At 44.5% G+C, this 23,439-nt stretch overlaps 1 protein-coding gene across 2 annotated transcripts in view; it reads right to left on the reverse strand.

Moving 5' to 3' along the window:
• Positions 1 to 23,439, reverse strand: part of vps8 (VPS8 subunit of CORVET complex) — a 624,186-nt gene that overhangs the window by 409,133 nt on the left and 191,614 nt on the right. For both annotated transcript variants that reach the window (XM_067987929.1, XM_067987930.1), the window contains exons 32-33: positions 15,678 to 15,776; positions 11,192 to 11,281 (exon numbers count right to left, since the gene is read on the reverse strand). In XM_067987929.1, the coding sequence (XP_067844030.1) occupies positions 11,192 to 11,281; positions 15,678 to 15,776 (189 nt within the window). The remainder of the gene's footprint in view (positions 1 to 11,191; positions 11,282 to 15,677; positions 15,777 to 23,439) is intronic.

The raw sequence follows: 23,439 nt of genomic DNA on the forward strand, positions 1-23,439 counted from the left end.
CCTCTGGGTTTTAGAGTCCATTAGGGCCCCGCCAAAGACTGATCCAACTATACCCCGTGCAAGAGCAAACTCAGCCATCGGGACAGGAGGCAACATTTCGGGTACTGGTTGGGGGGGTGAGGGGAGACAAAGGGTGAGACGTGGGAACACTTTGAGTGGAGTTCCCACTTTCATTTTAGAATAGCTATGGAAAAGGACACGGACCACTCTGAAGTAAAAATACTCAATTGGAGGAGGGCCAATTTCAATGGGATGAGAACAGATCTGGCCCAGGTAAATTCGAATCAAAGAATGGCAGGCAAAACTGTAATTGAATAGTGGGCGGCCTTTAAAGAGGAGATGGTTTGGGTACAGACTAAGTACATTGCCACGAGGGAGAAAGGTAGGGCAACTAAAGCCAGAATTCCCTGGATGACAAAAGAGATAGATAGCAAGATGAAGTGGAAAAAAGGGGCATATGACAGATGTCAGGCTGAATATAGAAAGTTCAGAGGGGAAGTGAAAAAGGAAGTAAGAGGGGCAGAGAGTATAGAATAGACTGGTAATCAACATAAAAGGGAATCCAAAAGGCTTCTACAGGCATGTATACAGTAAACAGGTAGTAAGAGGAAGGGTGGGGCCGATTAGGGGCCAAAAAGGAGATCTACTCATGGAAGCAGAGGGCATGGCAGAGGTACTAAATGAGTACTTTGCATCTGTCTTTACAAAGGAAGCAGATGCTGCCCAAGTCTCAGTAAAGGAAGGTGTAGTTGAGATACTGGATGGGCTAAAAATTGATAAAGAGGTACTAGAAAGGCTAACTGTACTTAAAGTCACCTGGTTCGGATGGGATGCATCTTAGGTTGCTGAGGGAATTAAGGGTGGAAATTGCGGAAGTATTGGCCATAATCTTCCAAACATCCTTAGATACAGGGGTGGTGCCAGAGGACTGGAGAATTGCGAATGTTACACTCTTGTTCAAAAATTAGTGTAAGGATAAACCCAGCAACTACAGGTCAGTCAGTTTAACCTCAGTGGTGGGGACACTTTTAGAAATTATAATCCGGGATAGAATTAGCAGGCACTTGGACAAGTGTGGATTGGTTAGGGAAAGCCAGCACGGATTTGTTAAAGGCAAATCGTGTTTAACTAAACTGATAGAATTTTATGATGAGGTAACAGAAAGGGTAGATGAGGGCAATGCAGTTGATGTGGTGTATATGGACTTCCAAAAGGCGTTTGATAAAGTGCCGCATGGTAGGCTTGTCATCAAGATTGATGCCCATGAAATAAAGGTGGCAGTAGCAATATGGATACAGAATTGGTTAAGTAATAGAAAAGAGAGAGTAGTGGTGAATGGTTGTTTTTCGGACTGGAGGGAGGTGTACAGTGGTGTTCCCCAGGGGTCGGTGCTGGGACCACTGTCTTACTTGATATATATGAATGACTTGGACCTGGGTGTACAGGGTACAATTTCCAAATTTGCAGATGACACAAAACTTGGAAGGGTAGTGAACAGTGAGGAGGATAGTGATGGACTTCAAGAGGATATATACAGGCTGCTGGCATGGGCGGACATGTGGCAGCAAAATGCGAGGTGATGCATTTCGGTAGAATGAGGAGAGGCAATATAAACTAAATTGCACAATTCTAAAAGGGGTAAAGGAACAGAAGGATCTGGGGATATATGTACACAAATCGTTGAAGGTGGCAGGGCAGGTTGAGAAAGCAGTTAAAAAAGCATACAGGATCCTGGGCTTTAAAAACAGAGGCACAGAATACAAAAGTAAGGAAGTCATGATGAACCTTTATAAAACATTGGTTCGGCCACAACTGGAGCATTGTGTCCAGTTCTGGGCACCGCACTTTAGGAAAGATGTGAAGGTCTTAGAGAGGGTGCAGAAAATATTTACTAGAATGATTCCAGGGCTGATGGACTTTACTTACTTGGAAAGACTGAAGAAGCTGGGGTTGTTCTTGGAGCAGAGAAGATTGAGAGGAGATTTGACAGAGGTATTCAAAATCATGACGGGTCTATACAGAGTAGATAGAGAGAAACTGTTCCCATTGGCTGAAGGGTCAAGAACCAGAGGGCATAGATGTAAGGTGATTAGCAAAAGAACCAAAGGTGGCATGAGGAAAAACTTTTTTACACGGCGAGTGGTTAGGATCTGGAATGCACTGCCCGAGGGGGTGGTGGAGGCAGATTCAATCATGGCCTTCAAAAGGGAACAGGATAAGTACTTGGAAGGAAAAAATTTGCAGGGCTACAGGGATAGGGCAGGGGAGTGGGATTAGCTGGATTGCTCTTGCATATAGCCGGCACGGACTCAATGGGCCGAATGGCCTCCTTCCCTGCTGTAACCTATGATTCTATGATTCATTTCCCCTTTCGTCATCATCCCGCTCCCAGGACAGCGCCACATCACTCCCATCACTCTACTGGTCAGCAGTTTGGTGAACAAATGCGCCATGTTATAAGGCCACGGATAAGGTATCTCATCCTGTTTAAGGCAACAGACATGTTGACACCCAAAGTCTGCATGGCCGTTGTCATAGCCTGAAAAAACTCATCTGAGAGCTGTGCTTGCAGTTTAATGAAGGCTGCCACTCTCTCCATTGGAGATATTCTCGCACTAGTATTGGAAATGGACTCTTCCATCCTCTCCGCTATCGTGGAGAGTGTGCATGGCACTTTTTCCAGTCCATCACAAAGCTGAATTTGTACCTCAATCGTTCTCTTCCTCAACGATGGCCCAGGGGGTTCAGCATCTGTGTCTAGCTAAGCAGAGCTTGGGAGAGGAGTGCGCCCCCACCCGACGCAGGCTCTCCACAGCTGCCCCTGCCACCAGTGTCTGCTCGTTCTCACTTGTGAGTGGTGAATCACCAGGTGACAACCCAACTATCTGGCTAACAGGGCCCACCGAAATGCCAGTATCTGCGGTGGTGCATGGCTGTATGTCCTGTGATGGTGCTCCCCCAGAAGGAATGAGGTCCTCTGAGGAATCGATGTCTTCCATCTCGCCACATTCTTCTTGAACTCGTGATGGTCCTGGAAGACAACAGAAAGCGATATTAATTATTCATCGGCAAAGTGACAATCTTCCCAATCACCATACTGAGGTCTGTCACAGTTCAGTCATTGATGAAATAAATTCATCATGTGTGTGAAAGATGTTAAAGTTCTGTCACCAGCCATCTGCGGATTCCCAGTCTCTCCATCTCCGGTGGATAGGGATGTAACAGTCCCACTTATTTCCATGGCCTCCTCCTCTGCATCTGTCAGCTCCACTATTTGTGGTGGTCCACCTCCAGTCCTCGTCCTCTCCCTTGCGTTTTGCGCTCTCTTCTCCTACAAGGGGCGAAAGAACAGACCTGTGAGTGACTGAAGATGCTGTATTCACCTGATGAATGCATTGCTTTGGTGAGGTTGACTATGAAACAGATGCATCAGACAGATGCATCACATTGCATAGGATTGGGGTCAGTGCCAATGGTGGGTGCACAAATGGTCGTCGATGCAGAAACTTAACTGGTGTGAGGAGTGATGTGATGGAGTAGGCGAGGAGGGGGTATTGCACAACACAGGATGTGGGTGAATCGGTAAATGTACTCACTTTTCCTGACCTAGTTAGGTCATTGAAAGGCTTCTGCACTGCAGCCAAGATCTGGGCATCGTGCTTCTGCTGCTCATCTCTTCTGCCACCTCCAACCACGCCCCCTTGGTGGCAGAACTAGGTTTCTTCCTCCGATCACTTGGAAAGATGACCTCCCTCCAGCTTTTCTCAGCACCCAGCAGTACTTCAAGGGATGCATCCGAGAACCTGGGTGCTGCCTTTCCTCTATGTGCTTCCACACTTTTATTTCCTCCTTTCTCCTCCAAAATTTCTGAATTGGCCCTTTAAATAGTGGACTTCAGATTGTATGATGTAGGTGTGCAGTATGTCCGCTGCGCAGCTTAGAGTCGTGAAACCCGGAAGTAAAATTAAGTGTCTTCAATTTAGTTGCGATCGCACATTCTGACGTGGTCAAATTACTTCAGAGTTTCCCACGCAATTATCTACCCTCCCGCTGAGTTCCAGGCTCCAGGTAAAAATCATATCCCTCATCTCTGTTTCTTGATCTCGTCTCAAGATCCCAAGGAATTCACCTCTTCTGGCAAGATTTCCCCCACCCCCCAATTCTTCTGGAAAGTTTCACTCCCATTCCAAATAAGAGTTTATAGCGAGAAACACTAGATAATATCTAATTTCCTAGTAACAATCCCTGTGGCATTACCATACATACAGCTATTAGAAAGTCCCAGCACACATTTAAAAAATAACTGTGGAATATTCAATGCCATCTGTCAATGTTGACAGTATTTACCAATTTCCATTATATTCACACATAATTCAATGCCATCTTCAATTGGTTTAAAAAAAATACATATCACCCACAGCAATAAAACTGCTAACAGTGACCATAAAGATACTGCTGCTGGGAGTTGATCACCTCAAACTGTGTAGATGTAGTTAGCACCGAATCATGATTTTTAGCCACAATAGCTCAGAGCAGACAATTACACAAACATAAATGATTGACAACATGCCTACATAGAGTGGGCTGTTCACAGTACTTCTTTTTCTTTTACCCAATTCATACTTCTCTGAAGCTTGAAATTCTTTGCCCCTTTTCTAAGTTTAAATTACAATTCCCACGATGCCACAAGTACTTTGTGGACCGATGTATGAAATGCAACACTGGTAAAGTTCAACAAAGTCGCAGAACATCCTAATTCCAGTCTATACAGTTTCAAATCTGGAGGGGGAGGGGAACAAATTTACTCACGTTATTTTATCAACCTTAAAATAATGAATCCCACTGGCAGGCATAACAGGGCACTAACCTATTATGCCACAGAGTAGCAGAATATAGGTTATCCTCAATTTAAGGAGCTGCCAATCTGCCATACCATCTGCCAAGCAGAGGTAGGTAGGAAAAATAATTGGATGGAAAACCAACCTTGATAGCACCTGGTTAAAAGCGAGCATTGGTGCAGACATGAGAACACATTGCTAACTCGCTTACCCTCTTAGGGTAAACTTAATCACTAAAAAGGAAAAATAATATAAACCTGTCACAAAGCTTGCTTAAAAATACAGGGGGCCGATTTTAAAAGTGAAAAACCAGTGGGTTGGGGGCGGGGAGCATTCAAAATTGCAACCATTTCAGAACCGCCCCAACCCGCCCACTTCCAGTTTTTAACAGGGCGGGAAACCAACCCGCTCCCAGGAGGCAGGTCAGGCCTTAAAACCTTTCAAGGAGGCTTCGGTGCTCCATTTTTCCCACAGTTTCCAATTTCAACCCCGGCGGGGCTGGGATTCCCAGGTCTTCTCTTTCATTCCACGTGAAAGGAGGCGAGAAGGCCCAAAACTAACATGTAGGTGCCTTTCTGGCACGGTGTGTGGGCCCCGGAGGAGCAGGAGTGCATCTCCCAGGCCCAACAAGCCTACCTGCAGCGACTCCACAACGATCGCAGACCCCCAACCCCGATCCCCCCCCGCAAATGATCGCAGACCCCCGATCCCGATCCCCCCCACCAAACGATCGCAGACCCCCGACCCCAATCACCCCCACAACGATTGCGGACCCCTGCGATGACCCCCGATCCAGACACCCTCCCCGTGACTGACCCCTGATCCCTTCCCCCATGACTGACTCCCCCGTGATCCGTGTGCCAACCTATGCCCCCATGCCAACCCATGCCCCATGTCAACCCATGCCCATGCATGCCCCCATGCCCTCCATGCCTCCCCCCCCCCCCTTCCCAAATCCATACAAAGACTTACCTGAACATGTCCTCTCCCTGGCTGGTCTCCTGTCCGACTGAGACTAGCCTGTCAATCAGGCCAGTCAACCGGATGGCAAACCGACAAAAAAAAGATACCCTTACGTCAAAATCGTACGGACGTCTGGAAAACCCATATTTCCGGGTTGCCTGTCCGCAATTTGACCCCCCCCACCCCACCCCCTTCCCAGCTCGGAGTCAAAATCATGCCCATTGTGTCACTGCACTTCATCTTGAATTGTGGCAGTTTAAATTCTGAAATAGCTGTGTTTTTTTGGTTGGGATTCACTGCTTCAAACAATCCATAATTTTTTACAACAATTATTATAGCAGAGGGAGTTTTAATAATTTTTTTTTTTAAAGTCTGACCTGTTGCTGTGGTGAGTAGTTGCATACAAAAGGGTTTTAAAAATATGGGGTATCAAGGTCAGCATCAACAGCCAGGATGCTCCATTTGTGTTAAGAACTAAATTTGTGGTAAACATCCCAAGATTACAGAAATTTAATTTGCAATGAATTACTGGCAAGCTTTTACCATTAGAAACATTAGTAGTTACTGTTAACACATAATGTTCAGGCATTAAGCCAATATGGAATGTAACTACACTGATTTGTAGTGATTGCCAGTACACCATGCCAGCTCTCTTCAAAACATGATTTTAGGGAAAGAAGGTAAACAAGTGCAGATGCTTTTAAGTTGTTGAGACTCAGCAGATGAGGCAGACTACATCTGCCCAAAGTGGAAAATAATAAGCAGGTGGAAAAGAATGACAGCTTGCAATTAAAATGATGAGACATCAAAATTTGCATTGCATTCATAATCATCACCTAATTTGCACACAGAAAGATTATGTGGGTGTGTCATGTATATTCAAGCATATTTTCTACAGTACAATAATGAAAAATTTTCCAGTCAAAGTTAATGATATCATTATAACTGAGATGAAGCCCTAGGCAACCAGAAAGGGCTCAAAAACAATGGGTCAGATCCAAACTCAAAATGATGCACTGAAAATCAATATTTTGGTGGTCATAATGCATGTAACACAGCATGATCTTTCTAAAACATGATATCCAATATGGTTTGGCTTTTTTTTCCTTCAAAAAAATATATTAAAAGGATTGTTCTTTCTGCCTCACATATGGACTTCCAGAGACCAACAATTACTAGAGAGAGAATGAGAGCTAGATATTTGGAACCACAAATGGCAATCTCACAGCAACAACAGCTACATCTGTACTTAAAACACTATGGTGTTCCTAATTCTACATTGGTAGGTCTACTATTTTGAGTGTTCATTTTAGGAAAAGCAATTGAGTCAGATTATGATGGCCACTAGAAGATAAATACTGGATATCTGCTCCTAACCTCAGATTACCTACTATAGGTGCAGAATTTCTCATTCTTGAATGTTGTTCAATTGCCACAAGCAAATCAACAAGTCAGCATCCAAACAGTGGAGAACACAAGAATCTCAGTTATTGGAAAAGGCCATTTGGCACATTGAAGCTCGTCCTTCTAACATATTAATCTCCCATCACAGCATCTGATTGTATGATGCCAAACATTGTCCCAGAGGCAAATTGAGTCATGCTCCCACACCTTTCTTAATCTAGCAGCATAACCAGATTCTTTTGAAAAGAAAGTAGCAACAGGAAGACCAAACTGATAAAACTAGGAAGTTAAACATGTACAAAGGACAAATAATCAAATATCCTTCCTTATATTTTCAACCTCAACATGCGATTAAATCATTTCAAACCAATGTAGAAACTGTGGAATAGATGGTGCTTAGAAATGTATCCATGGAACATTTGACTACGAAATGGAACAAACAGCTGCTTAAACTTACAGATATAAAAATGTCTTCATAAATTATAATAGGTTCCTAATTTCTCTCCACAGAAGAAGTGCTATGAGTTAAGTACCATTATTTCCTGAAGCAAAAGGAGTGCAAAAGCAATCATTTTCCTGACATTTAGATTACAGCTTCTTCATTTGCACGTGGAAGCTGAACAAAGATGAATATATTTCAGATACATAAAAATTCAATGAGATAAATTCATACTTTTTGTTTAAGTTCTTCGTTTGCATAAACAGGAGACATTATGGACCTAAAAAGATCATCTAGCCAATTGAGGCATTTTCTTCCACAAACCTTGTAGAATCCAGTCCGTCATGGATTCTATTTAACCTATTTCACTTCCTGAAGAAAGGTTATGCAAAATTCTGCACCAAAGGTAAACTGAGCAAATTCCTACCTTTTTATCCTTAGCACGACATGATTATGGACCCAGAAACTGAGGAACCATCATATTCAGGGCCACTGGTTTACTGTGACTGAGTAAGTAATGTCCCTTTGTTTAATTACAGGGGATTCCAGGATGTTTACAACTCTCAAATGCTTTGTTTTCCTGTGAAAACTGAAAGTGCTCAACTCTATCTGTACTCATCCTTACAATCCTCAAAGTTATTGCTAAACAGCTACTCATGCAACTCTTTTTTTATTAGTGTTAACTGACACGTAAACTGCGAGTTTATTCCACTCACACAACTCTGTGGGGGAAAATAATTCCTTCCAATCTCAAATCTTACTTGAAGTTCCTTAATATTATGCATGCACCCTCTGGTTTTGCTCAGTGGAAACGAAGTAACCTGCTTGTAGCCACATTATCCACTCCGTTATACATTTTGAAAGTTTGCATCATCTCTCCTCTCACTCTAGTTTTCTGTATGGAATCAAAAATTGGCAAGAGTATCACAGATAAGGATTATACAACCAGTGTCACAGAATCGGAGAAAGGTTATAGCATGGAAGGAGGCCATTCGGCCCATCGAGTCCGTGCCAGCTCTATGCAAGAGCAATCCAGGTAGTCCCTTTCCCTGTAGCCATGCAAATTTTTTCCTTTCAAGTACTTATCCAATTCCCTTCAGAAAGCCACAATTGAATCTGCATTCCAGATCCCAGCCACTCACTGTGTAAAAAAGTTTTTCCTCATGTAACCTTTGGTTCTTCTGCCAATCACCTTAAATCTATGTCCTCTGGTTCTTGACCCTTCTGACAATGGGAACAGTTTCTCTCTATCTATTTAGTTTGGACCCTTCATGATTTTAAATACCTCCATCAAATCTCCTCTCAACCATCTCTGTTCCAAGGAGAACAACCCCAGCTTCTCCAGTCTATCCATGTAACTAAAGTCCATCATCCCTGGAATCATTCTGGTAAACTTTTTCTGCACCCTCTCTAAGGCCATCACATCTTTCCTAAAGTGCAGTGCCCAGAACTGGATACAGTGCTCCAGTTGTGGTCAAGCCAGTGTTTTATAAAGGTTCACCATGATTTCCTTGCTTTTGTACTCTATGCCTCTATTTATAAAGCCCAGGAGTCCATATGCTTTCTTAACCGCTTTCTCAACCTGCCCTGCCACCTTCAACGACTTGTGCACAAATACCCCCAGATCTCTTGGTTCCTGTACCCCTTTTAGAATTGTGCCCTTTAATTTATATTGCCTCACCTCGTTCTTCCTACCAAAATGTATCAGTTCGTATTTTTCTGCGTTAAATGTCATCTGCCACGTGGCCGCCCATTTCACCAGCCTGTCTATATCCTCTTGAAGTCTATCAAGAAAAGCAGTGGTCCCAGTACTGACCCCTGGGGAACATCACTGTACATCTCCTACCAGGCGGAAAAACAACCGTTCACCACTGCATTCTGCTTCCTGTTACTTAGCCAATTTTGTATCCATGCTGCTACTGCCCCCTTTAATCCATAGGCTTCAATCTTGATGACAAGCCTATTATGTGGCACTTTATCAAACACCTTTTGAAAGTCCACATACGCAACATCAACTGCACTGCCCTCATCTACCTCATCAAAAAACTCTATCAAGTTAGTTAAACACGATTTGCCTTTAACAAATCCATGCGGGCTTTCCCTAATCAATCCACACTTGTCCAAGTGTTAATTCTGTCCTGGATTATTGTTTCTAAAAGTTTCCCCACCACCGAGGTTAAACTGACTGACCTGTAATTGCTGGGTTTATCTTTACACCCTTTTTTGAACAAGGGTGTAACATTTTCAATTCTCCAGTCCTTTGGCACCACCCCCATATCGAAGGATGTTTGGAAGATTATGGCCAGTATCTCTGCAATTTCCACCCTTACTTCCCTCAGTAACATAGGAGGAATCCCATCCAGACCGGGTGACTTATCTTCTTTAAGTACAGCTAGCCTTTCTAGCACCTCCTCCTTATCAATTTTTAGCCCATCCATTATCTCAACTACATCTTCCTTTACTGAGACTCTGGCAACATCTTCTTCATTGGTAAAGACAGATGCAAAGTACTCATTTAGTATCTCAGCCATGCCCTCTGCCTCCATGAGTAGATCTCATTTTTGGTCCCTGATTGGCCCCACCCCTCCTCTTACCACCTGTTTACTATTTACCTGCCTATAGAGAACTTTTGGATAGTAACATATGAAAATGTTCTTTAAAATTTCTCCTGCCCCATAAGGTAAACACAGAAAACAGTAATGCAAGTTCTGAGGGTTGTTTAAAAGCTTTATTACTGCAGTTGAATTTTTATGTCACAGCAGGTGTGCTACACAAAAATGTCTTGCTTCTAGATTGCTTCAAACCAGCAATTCTAAAGTACAAGACACAGTAGAATGCATAACAAGGGGAGGGAAGGAGGGCATAATACATGGTGAGATGGAATGGAGCAGAATGCATGGCATGGGGAGGTGGGAATGTACAGGGAGAGGAGGGAACAGTGGATGCCAATGGAAGAGTGGGTAAAGTGGATGGCAGTAAAAGGGGAAACAAAGGGGAGAACGAAAATCAATAACAATGAAGGGGAAGGTAAATGGATCACAATAGAGGGAAGAGGAAATGGATGGTAATGAAGGGTAGAGGGAAAAGGGCAGAAGCTGGGAGCGGTGCTTTGGCAGGGGAAGAGGAAGTATAAAGGTGCCTAAAATTAACCGGAATGCATCATTTCAATGCAAGAATTCAGTTTTTTTCTAAGGCAGTATGCCCTGGACCTCCCTAGAAATACATGAACAGTTGTGTGTCTTTATTTCTCATTTAGACTTTTATGTACTTCCCCCTCTCTTCCACCCTGCCCCCGCTCCCCCCCCCCCCACCCACCACATCACAATACAAGTGAAGGCTGTTGTGTGTATCTATTGCTTAAGTTACAAATCCTATATAACTACTTGTTTCCATGTGTCAGGGCCAACCTATAGTTTTCAACTTTTTGAGATCTGTGTCGGGTTTGTTAGTTTTCTAGACTTTACCAGGTACCCTCTATCATAGACATCTTTATAAAAGGGCATCTATTACAGGAAAAAAAATCAATCATTTGAAAACATTGTTCTACCTCTAATTGGTCCACGATCGATCGGAGCTCTGTACAGAAATGCACTGCTAACAGTTCAGCTGCTTTCGAAGGATTGATAGATACCAGGTCCTGAAATTCAATAAAAAATGCATTTGTTTTTCCAAACATAATCTGTTAATTTCTTCAGCACATGCTCGACAGAATATGCTGGCCTACAAAAGTGGCAGTAACATGTCGCTACGAAGCCTGGACAAATACTTTGTTTGTATTACCACTGTATCATTTTTTTTTATTCGTTCATGGGATGTGGGCGTCGCAGGAGAGGCTGGCATTTATTGCCCATCCCTAATTGCCCTTGAGAAGGTGCTGGTGAGCCGCCTTCTTAAACCGCTGCAGTCCGTGTGGTGAAGGTTCTCCCACAGTGCTGTGAGGGAGTTCCAGGATTTTGACCCAGCAACGATGAAGGAACGGCGATATATTTCCAAGTCGGGATGGTGTGTGACTAGGAGGGGAACGTGCAGGTGGTGTTGTTCCCATGTGACTGCTGCTCTTGTCCTTCCAGGTGGTAGAGGTCGCGGGTTTGGGAGGAGCTGTCGAAGAAGCTTTGGCGAGTTGCTGCAGTGCATCCTGTGGATGGTACACACTGCCGCCACTGTGCACCGGTGGTGAAGGGAGTGAATGTTTAGGGTGGTGGATGGGGTGCCAATCAAGCGGGCTGCTTTATCTTGGATGGTGTCAAGCTTCTTGAGTGTTGTTGGAGCTGCACTCATCCAAGCAAGTGGAGAGTATTCCATCACACTCCTGACTTGTGCCTTGTAGATGGTGGAAAGGCTTTGGGGAGTCAGGAGGTGAGTCATTCGCCGCAGAATACCCAGCCTTTGACCTGCTCTCGTAGCCACAGTATTTATATGGCTGGTCCAGTTAAGTTTCTGGTCAATGGGGACCCCCAGGATGCTGATGGTGGGGGATTCGGTGATGGTAATGCCATTGAATGTCAAGGGGAGGTGGTTAGTCTCTCTCTTGTTGGAGATGGTCATTGCCTAGCACTTATCTGGTGCGAATGTGACTTGCCACTTATGAGCCCAAGCCTGGATGTTGTCCAGGTCTTGCTGCATGCGGGCTCGGACTGCTTCATTCTTTGAGGGATTGCGAATGGAACTGAACACTGTGCAATCATCAGCAAACATCCCCATTTCTGACCTTATGATGGAGAGGTGGTCATTGATGAAGCAGCTGAAGATGGTTGGGCCTAGGACACTGCTCTGAGGAACTCCTGCAGCAATGTCCTGGGGCTGAGATGATTGGTCTCCAACAACCACTACCATCTTCCTTTGTGCAAGGTATGACTCCAGCCACTGGAGAGTTTTCCCCCTGATTCCCATTGACTTCAATTTTACTAGGGCTCCTTGGTGCCACACTCGGTCAAATGCTGCCTTAATGTCAAAGGCAGTCACTCTCACCTCACCTCTGGAATTCAGATCTTTTGTCCATGTTTGGACCAAGGCTGTAATGAGGTCGAGAGCAGAGTGGTCCTGGCGGAACCCAAACTGAGCATCGGTGAGCAGGTTATTGGTGAGTAAGTGCCGCTTGATAGCACTGTCGACGACACCTTCCATCACTTTGCTGATGATTGAGAGTAGACTGATGGGGCAGTAATTGGCCGGATTGGATTTGTCCTGCTTTTTGTGGACAGGACATACCTGGACAATTTTCCACATTTTCGGGTAGATGCCAGTGTTGTAGCTGTACTGGAACAGCTTGGCTAGAGGCACAGCTAGTTCTGGAGCACAAGTCTTCAGCACTACAGCTGGGATGTTGTCGGGGCCCATAGCCTTTGCTGTATCCAGTGCACTCAGCCGTTTCTTGATATCACGTGGAGTGAATCGAATTGGCTCAAGACTGGCTTCTGTGATGGTGGGGATATCGGGAGGAGGCCGAGATAGATCATCCACTCGGCACTTCTGGCTGAAGATGGTTGCAAACGTGCTGGACTCCGCCATTATTGAGGATGGGGATGTTTGCAGACCCTCCTCATCCCGTTAGTTGTTTAATTGTCCACCACCATTCATGACTGGATGTGGCAAGACTGCAGAGCTTTGATCTGATCCGTTGGTTGTGGAATCGCTTAGCTCTGTCTATAGCATGTTGCTTCCGCTGTTTCGCACGCATGTAGTCCTGAGTTGTAGTTTCACCAGGTTGGCACCTCATTTTTAGGTACGCCTGGTGCTGCTCCTGGCATGCTCTTCTACACTCCTCATTGAACCAAGGTTGATCTCCTGGCTTGTTGGTAATGGCAGAATGAGGAATATGCCGGGCCATGAGGTTACAGATTGTGCTGGAATACAATTCTGCTGCTGATGGCCCACAGTGCCTCATGGATGCCCAGTTTTGTGCTGCTAGGTCTGTTCTGAATCTATCCCATTCAGCACGGTGGTAGTGCCACGCAACACGTTGGATGGTGTCCTCAGTGCGAAGACAGGACTTCGTCTCCACGAGGACGGTGCGGTGGTCACTCCTACTAATACTGTCATGGACAGATGCATCTGCGACAGGTAGATCGGTGAGGACGAGGTCAAGTAAGTTTTTCCCTCGTGTTGGTTCGCTCACCACCTGCCGCAGGCCCAGTATGGCAGCTATGTCCTTCAGGACTCGGCCAGCTCGGTCAGTGGTGGTGCTATCGAGCCACTCTTGGTGATGGACATTGAAGTTCCCCACCCAGAGTACATTTTGTACCCTTGCTGCCCTCAGTGCTTCCTCCAAGGACTGATTCATCAGCTGAGGGAGGACGGTAGGTGGTAATCAGCAGGAGGTTTCCTTGACCATGTTTGACCTGATGCCATGAGATTTCATGGGGTCCAGAGTGAAAGTTGAGGACTCCCAGGGCACTCCCTCCTGACTGTATATCACTGTACCACCACCTCTGGTGGGTCTGTCCTGCAGGTGGGCTGGTGATGGAAGAGTCTGGGACCTTGGCTGAAAGGTACGATTCTGTGAGTATGGCTATGTCAGGCTGTTGCTTGACTAGTCTGTGGGACAGCTCTCCCAATTTTGGCACAAGTCCCCAGATGTTAGTAAGGAGGACTTTGCTGGGTCAACTTGGCTTGGTTTGCCATTTCAGAGGGCAATTAAGAATCAACCACATTGCTGTGGGTCTGGAGTCACATATAGGCCAGACTGGGTGAGGACAGCAGGTTTCCTTCCCTGAAGGACATTAGTGAACCAGATGGGTTTTTACAACAATCCGGTAGTTTCATGGCCACCATTACTGATACTAGTATTTTAATTCCAGATTTTTTGTTTAATTAATTGAATTTAAATTCCTCAGCTGCCGTGGCGGGATTTGAACTAATAATCCAGAGTCATGAGTCCAGGCCTCTGGATTATTAGTCCAGTAACATAACCACTATGCTACCGTACCCGGACATTCAGCTGGAGTCCAAACATTTTGACAATGACACATACGCTCTTTTTATACCACATCAAGTGACAAACTGGAGCTAAGTCAGTGTCAGAAAAAGGGAAAATGTCATGATAGTATTTACGACTAATTTGAACAATCTAAAATACACAGACCTCATTATTTTGGTGGGTTCCTGAATTCCAAATGTGGTTCTGAGCATCAATAAGATATTACAATATCAATTTAATTTGGCTCAGGGTGGAGGATGCTCCTCCATAAATTTAAGCCAAATATGCACAGTTCCACTAATAAAACAACCGTTGTGTTACAATGTACATAAATCATAATGCAATTCCAATGCATCCATTAGAATAAAATTCCACATTTAACTTCATTTCATTTTTTTGATTCATAAATTGGATCCTCATTATGGACAAGTAGTACATCACTGTAGCATCAGGCCATTCTATGCCCTACTCAGCAACACCACGCTCTCGCTGCCACAGAATTTGCTGGAATGGACTTCTGTCTATGTAATTTTTACGGTTATAATGCCACCCGCCTCCATTGGGTAAAAAGGACATTTTGCTGTAACAAGAATGGCAGCAAGAGTGATATAAAAATGAGTAGGTTAATGTCACCTGCTTTTTCATCATCAAAATATAGTCAAAAAGTTTCTGGCAATATAATCAGAAGCACTGCTTATTATTAGAAGAAATAATCATGTAAAATCTCCCTATGGAATCTCACTAACCTCTGAAGGACAGGAAACATATAGCATTGCAAGTCTATTCTAACATTTTTGTTGCACAAACAAACCACTATGTACATTCTATAGGTTTACACCACAGTTATTTTATTAATGGTTCCATACTGATATAAAAGCAGCACAAGGTGGTGTTAAGTAAGGGTACCAAATGCAAATACAATAGGGTTCAGAGGAGTGTAAAATACAACTTCATATATGGCAACTAGAAATAGTTTGGTGTGCCATCTATATTGGTCAACACAATGTACACTGGATGTTTTTGTTTGGTTGGCAAAAGCTGAGCACTCTGTTGGTTTGCTGCTCTTCTCTCTATATTCAGTTCATCCAAATTATTTTAAATTTTTCAAGAGGATTACCTTGATGTGTTCCATGGTTTTATTCCACACAGATTCCTTCTCTTCACTGCTGTAGCCAGGTATGGATAACATATTGTGGACATAATTGAAAATTTCCTCCTAAAAGTTGGTAAAATAGAGTTATTAATAGGAAAGAAAATGTTGAGGTAGGGGTGTTCACAATACAAACAAAAATAAGGAAAACATGGCACCATCCAACCTTCCAAAGACCTGCATATGACAGAACTTGCATTTTCCATAGCAGTCGTAAGTAGATGGTGGTCTCAAATCAGTAGAGGTGACACAGTGCCCGTAATATACTTCTGATGCTAGTTCAATAAAGCATGGTTTTATGAAAAGCTCTTTTCATAAAACCACGCTCAAAAATACTGTAATGTTACATCGCATCACATTGAAACAACAGCACAGAAACAGGCCATTCGGCCAAAATGGTCTATGCCGGCGTTTATGCTCCACACGAGCCTCCTCCCTCCCTGCTTCATCTAACCCTTCTATTCCTTTCTCCCTCATGTGCTTATCTAGCTTCCCCTTATAGGTATCTATGCTATTTGCCTCAACTACTCCTTGCGGTAGCACGTTCCACATTCTTATCACTCTTTGATAAAGGAGCTTCTCCTGAATTCCCTAATTGGATTTATTAGCGACTATTTTATATTTATGACCAAGTTTTGGACGACCCCCACAAGTAGAAACATTTTTTTTACATCTGCCCTATCAAACCCTTTCATTATCTTAAAGATCTCGATCCCCCGCCCCCAGCCTTCTCTTTTCTAGAGAAAACAGCCCCAGCCTTTTCAGCCTTTCCTGATAAGGATATTCTCTCAGTTCTGGTATCATCCTTGTGAATCTTTTTTGCACCCTCTCCAGTGCCTCAATGTCCTATCTATAATATGGAGACCAGAACTGTGCATAATACTCCAAGTGTGGTCTAACCAAGGTTCTATATAAGTTTAAAATAACTTCTTTGCTTTTCAATTCTACCCCTCCAGAAAAGAACCCCAGTGCTTCATTTGCCTTTTTATGCTCTTATTAACTTGTATCGATACTTTTAGTGATTTGTGTATCTGTATCCTTCAAAGTTCTCTAGGTTCAGGAACTGTCCCTCTGGATTGGAAAATTGCACATGTCACTCCGCTTTTTAAGAAAGGAGAGAGAGGGAAACCATGGAATTATAGACCAGTTAGCCTAACATCAGTTGTGGGAAAATGCTGGAGTCTATAATTAAGGATAGGGTGACTGAACACCTCGAGAATTTTCAGTTAATCAGAGAGAGCCAGCATGGATTTGTGAAAGGTAGGTCGTGCCTGACAAACCTGATTGAAATTTTTGAAGAGGTGACTGAAGTAGTGGACAGGGGAATGTCAATGGATGTTATTTATATGGACTTCCAGAAGGCATTTGATAAGGTCCCACGTAAGAGACTGTTAGCTAAGATAGAAGCCCATGGGATCGAGGGAAAAGTACGGACTTGGTTAGGAAATTGGCTGAGCGAAAGGCGACAGAGAGTAGGGATAATGGGTAGGTACTCACATTGGCAGGATGTGACAAGTGGAGTCCCGCAGGGATCTGTCTTGGGGCCTCAATTATTCACAATATTTATTAACGTCTTAGATGAAGGCTTAGAAAGTCTCATATCTAAGTTTGCAGATGACACAAAGATTGGTGGCATTGTAAGCAGTGTAGATGAAAACATAAAATTACAAAGGGATATTGATAGATTAGGTGAATGGGCAAAACTGTGGCAAATGGAATTCAATGTAGACAAATGTGTGGTCATTCACTTTGGATCAAAAAAGGATAGAACAGGGTACTTTCTAATTGGTAAAAAGTTAAAAACAGTGGATGTCCAAAGGGACTTAGGGGTTTAGGTACATCGATCATTGAAGTGTCATGAACAGGTGCAGAAAATAATCAATAAGGCTAATGGAATGTTGGCCTTTATATCTAGAGAACTAGAGTACAAGGGGGCAGAAGTTATGCTGCAGCTATACAAAACCCTGGTTAGACCGCACCTGGAGTACTGTGAGCAGTTCTGGGCACCGCACCTTCGGAAGGACATATTGGCTTTGCAGGGAGTGCAGCGGACGTTTACTAGAATGATACCCGGACTTCAAGGGTTAAGTTACGAGGAGAGATTACACAAATTGGGGTTGTATTCTTCAGAATTTCGAAGGTTAAGGGGTGATCTGATCGAAGTTTATAAGATATTAAGAGGAACGGATAGGGTGGATAGAGAGAAACTATTTCCGCTGGTTGGGGATTTTAGGAGTGGGGGCACAGTCTAAAAATTAGAGCCAGATCTTTCAGGAGCGAGATAAGAAAACATTTCTACATACAAAGGGTGGTAGAAGTTTGGAACTCTCTTCCGCAAACGGCAATTGCTACGAGCTCAATTGCTAAATTTAAATCTGAGATAGATAGCCTTTTGGCAAAGGTATTAAGGGATATGGGCCAAAGGCGGGTATATGGAGTTAGATCACAGATCAGCCATGATCTTATCAAATGGCGGAGCAGGCACGAGGGGCTGAATGGCCTACTCCTGTTCCTATGTTCCTATCCCTAGATCTCTTTGCTCCTCTATCCCGTTTAGACTCTTATAATCCAAGCAGTATGTGGCCTCCTTATTCTTCCTACCAAAATGTACCACCTCACTTTTATCTATATTGAAATTAATTTGCCAATTTCCCACCCATTTGGCAAGTTTATTAATGTCCTTTTGCATTTTGACGTTTTCTTCCTCTGTATTAACTACACATCCCAATTTATTGTCGTCCGCAAATTTTGAAATTGTACTTCCGATTCCTGAATCCAAATCATTAATGTAAATTGCAAACAACAGCGGTCCCAGCGCCGATCCCTGTGGAATAGCACTTAAGAACATAAGAACATAAGAAATTGGAGCAGGAGTAGGCCAATCGGCCCCTCGAGCCTGCTCCGCCATTCAATAAGATCATGGCTGATCTGATCCCAACCACAAATCTAAAGAACACAAGAAGTCGGAGCAGGACCCGGCCACATAGCCCCTGGGCCCTCTCCGCCACCCACAGGGCATTGACCGATCCGAACTCAGCTTCATGTCCAATTTCCTGCCCGCTCCCCATAACCCCTAATTCCCTTTACTTCTAGGAAACTGTCTATTTCTGTTTTAAATTTATCTAATGATGTAGCTTCCACAGCTTCCTGGGGCAGCAAATTCCACAGACCTACCACCCTCTGAGTGAAGAAGTTTCTCTTCATCTCAGTTTTGAAAGAGCAGCCCCTTATTCTAAGATTATGCCCCCTAGTTCTAGTTTCACCCATCTTTGGGAACATCCTTACTGCATCCACCAAATCAAGACCCTTCACAATCTTATATGTTTCAATAAGATCGCCTCTCATTCTTCTGAACTCCAATGAGTAGAGTCCCAATCTACTCAACCTCTCCTCATATGTCCGCCCCCTCATCCCCGGGATTAACCGAGTGAACCTTCTTTGTACTGCCTCGAGAGCAAGTATGTCTTTTCTTAAGTATGGAGACCAAAACTGTATGCAGTATTCCAGGTGCGGTCTCACCAATACCTTATATAACTGCAGCAATACCTCCTTGTTTTTATATTCTATCCCCCTAGCAATAAAAGCCAACATTCCGTTGGCTTTCTTGATCACCTGCTGCACCTGCATACCAACTTTTTGATTTTCTTGCACTAGGACCCCCAGATCCCTTTGTACTGCAGTACTTTCCAGTCTCTCGCCATTAAGAAAATAACTTGCTCTCTGATTTTTCCTGCCAAAGTGCATAACCTCACATTTTCCAATATTATATTGCATCTGCCAAATCTCCGCCCACTCACCCAGCCTGTCTATATCCCCTTGCAGGTTTTTTATGTCCTCCTCACTCTCTACTTTCCCTCCCATCTTTGTATCATCTGCAAATTTTGATATGTTGCACTCGGTCCCTCACCTTTTACCAGTCTGAACAGCTACCGTTAACCCTAACTCTCCATTTTCTGTTTTGTAGCCAACTTGCGATCCATTCTGCTACCTGCCCCCTGACTCTACGCGCTCTGACCTTAGCCATGAGTCTACAATGTGGTGCCTTATTGAAGGTCTTTTGAAAATCCAAATATAGTACATTTACTGCATTACCCTTGTCTACTCTTTCATTACTTCTTCAAAGAATTCAATAAGGTTGGTCAAGCATGACTTTCCTTTCTGAAATCTCTGCTGACTACTCTTTATTATATTTTCGTTCTCTAGATGTCTTTCTATTTCATCTTAGAGTAAAGATTCCATTATCTTTCACTGACGTTAAGCTAACTGGTCTATAGTTCCGTGGATTTGTTCTATCTCCCTTTTAAAATTTAAGAATAACATTAGCTGTCCGCCAGTCCTCTGGCACTATACCCTTTTCTAATGATTGTTTATATTTACGTAATAGTGCCTCTGCTATCTCCTTCCTAACTTCTTCTAATTTTCGCAGATGCAATCCATCCAGATCAGGGGTCTTATCCTCCCTAAGTTTATTAGTTTATCAATTATCTCCCCCCCTCTTTCTATCTTAAATGTTTTTATATCTTTTTTGATCTCTTCCTCTAATGTCCTGCCCACCTTGTTAGTCTCCCTGGTAAATACAGGGGTAAAGTAACTATTCAATAGTTCTGCCATTTCGCTATCTTTGCCTGTGAGTTTGTCACATGCCTTGGGCCCGATTTTACCAGGGGTGCGGGTTCTCGGCGGGTGGGCCAGCGGGCGCATTGAAAACGCGCCCGGTGAAATTAGTGGGTTGCCCGCGCGATCGTAGCAGGCAACACACTAATTGGATTCACTTACCTGGTCCTCCGGGTTCCCCGCTGCTGATCTGCGCGTCGGGCGGGCTGCGCATGCGCAGTAAGATCTGTCAGCTGGAGGCGCTCTATTTAAAGGGGCAGTCCTCCACTGACAGATGCTGCAACCAATAGCAAAGATGACTGCATGGAGCAGCCCAGGGGGAAGGCTGCTCCCAGTTTAATGATGCCTCACCCCAGGTATCATTAGATGGGGTGAGGAGGAGGGGGAGGACAAAGATCTTCCACCCGGCGGGCGGAAGGAAGCGGCCTGCCTCTGCCACCAAGAAGGCCTGGCTCGAGGTGGCAGAGGAGGTCACCAGCGCCACCAACATATCGCCCACCTGCATACAGTGCAGGAGGCGCTCCAATGACCTCAGTAGGTCAGCCACAGTGAGAACACGAAGTCTTTCCCCTACACTCCGTCTGCCACATCACCGCCCCCACCCCACATCTCCTTCAGCACTGCCAACACTACTCTGTCACATCACCCCTCATACCCACTCAAACCTCATCCTCATCTTACCTGCACCTACTCACCTCGCCAGTACTCATCCCGCCACTACCACTCAACCCAATCCTCATACAATCTCATGGCTCTCTCTCATACTCATCCTCTCGTGCAGCTCTTTCACGGCCAGCCTCACTCAACCTGCCACTACCTGTGCTGCAGCCACAGGGCATGCATCACATATGTGCAGTCGGCAGCGTAAGGCAAATGTGTCGTGAGCATGAAGGGGATGCACAAGGGTGTTCGAGGGTTTGTCATGGTTCTTACTTCTATTGAATTAAAGAACAACTCACATCACACATTATATTGGCACCACTACTGCCATGTTTTCGCGAATCCTGTCCGGTTTGTGCAATAATGCCCGCTCCTGGGTATCCCTATGAGGACCCACCACTGATGCCACCCAGTGTGTCACTGCAGAGTGGGTGTAGGTGTATTTGCAGGGCTCTTCTGCGCAGACGACTGAGAGACATCGGGGATGTCCCCGGTTGCAGCCTGGAAGGCTGTGGAGCAGAAGTTCGGGAGGGCAGTGGTGACTTTGACAGCGACAGGTAGGAAGATGGCGCACGGGCCAGCCAGGAGCAGCTCGGCATGAAAGAGGCTGCAGATGTCCACGGCTACATGTCGAGTGACTCTGAGCCTCTGAGTGACACTGCTGCTCAGAGAGGTCCAGGAGGCTGAGCCTCGGTCTGTGGGACGTGTGGCGAGGGTAGTGCCCTCTGCGACGCATCTCTCTCTGCGGTAGCCCTCCCTCCTGCTGTACAGGTGGATGTGTCACAGCACTCTGTTGTGGAGCTCCTCGTGTCAGAGGTGGACGGCGAGGCTGGTGAGGCTGTTCGCCCTCCGAGGAGGTCATGACTGCAGCTACGGCGGCCCCCATCCGCAAGATGTACATCTGAGGGGGTCCGCAAGGTAGGTACATGTCTCCGGACCCTGGGGTAAGTGTGCAGGTTGGTGACTTCGACCGTCAGGAGGAGGGTGGTGGAGGCCAAACTTTGTCCCAAGTGACAGAGCGGCCTCCTGCAATGGCTGAGGCTCTCCCCCACCCCTCCACCTGTCAAATGGACCTTTGCAGCTGCCACAGGCTGACAGCTGCAACACGTCCATTTCAACTGGTACTGTTTCCCCCAGTGTGTGAAACACTCCCATGTTTATCCAAAATCACACACAGTCCCTTAATCAGGTCAGTTAATGACCTGAACAAGCAGAGTAAATACTCTCAAGAGGCATCCCGCTGGCTTTAATTGCCTGCGGGATTCCCACCAGCGGGGGCTGCGCGCGCACGCCGGCGCTTCATTGGGGAACCTGGAAGTGGGCAGGATCGAGGCGCGATCCGGTCCCACACCTGGATTTCGGGATTTTCGGGGCCCCCCCGCCGAGAATGCACCCGGTAGCGGGTGTTAAAATTGGGCCCCTTATCTCTATGTTAATGGCCTTATCTCTATTCTGATTTTTCTTTTGTTATTTATATGTCTGTAGAATACTTTACTATTTCTTTTTATATTCCTTGATAATTTAATCTCGTAGTTCCTCTTTGCTTTCCTAATTGTTTTTTGACATTTTTCCTAATCTCTTCGTATTCCCTTTTGTCATCCTCTCCTTTATTGTCTATGTACTTAGTGTATGTCTTTTTCTTTAGTTTCAATTTTATGCCTATATCTTTATTCATCCATGGTGTTTCATTATTGGCTAGTTTGTTCTTGCTTTTTAAAAGAAATATACTTCTCCTGTATCTTATGCTATCCCAAACTACATGCCCAAAGACAATATCTCCAGTCATCCAATCTTGCACACAATGCAGATTATTCCCTAACTCTGAAACTGTTTAAATAAAATGCTTTATTTGTATCCCAAAAAGAAGCTACTGATTGCTTTGTGATTGGCCTGCTGGAAGAGTTCTGTTTGAAATATTTGTGGTCTCATTTTTGTCTAAATAGAAGCGTTTCTATTAAATCAAAATAGTTGTAGGCCTGAACCAATGCCCAAGGTCTGAAAATGGAAGTAAATGGGAAAGAAGAAAAAAATCCTTCAAATTTTTTTTTGAAACATGCGTATAACTATCTGCCTTCTCAATTACCCATCAGCATGTTTGAGGGATAAAACCCTACACAAGACATTGCCTCATTGCATAGCCCATTAACGCCAATCTCTTCCTGTCTGATGTAAATAAACAATATAACACAAGGAGGTTGAATTCAATCTGTGTTATTTATATTGCCTTGCCTTTGTTTCTATGGTTGTGATATTGCTGTACTGTAAGTGCAAGACCGGAGATTTGGAGACTCCCAATTATTACCAATTTCCTTTATCCACCAGATGATGGGAGGTTCCTTCTATTATGATGGATAATGAAGGTTCTGCTGTTATGATTTACATACTCAGCTAAACTAGAACAGATTACAGTCCCACTGTTTCTTTAAAGTGCCATCTTGGCTCCTGTAGCACCCTT

The sequence above is a fragment of the Heptranchias perlo genome, chromosome 7 (assembly GCF_035084215.1).
Source record: "Heptranchias perlo isolate sHepPer1 chromosome 7, sHepPer1.hap1, whole genome shotgun sequence".
NCBI lineage: Eukaryota > Metazoa > Chordata > Chondrichthyes > Hexanchiformes > Hexanchidae > Heptranchias > Heptranchias perlo.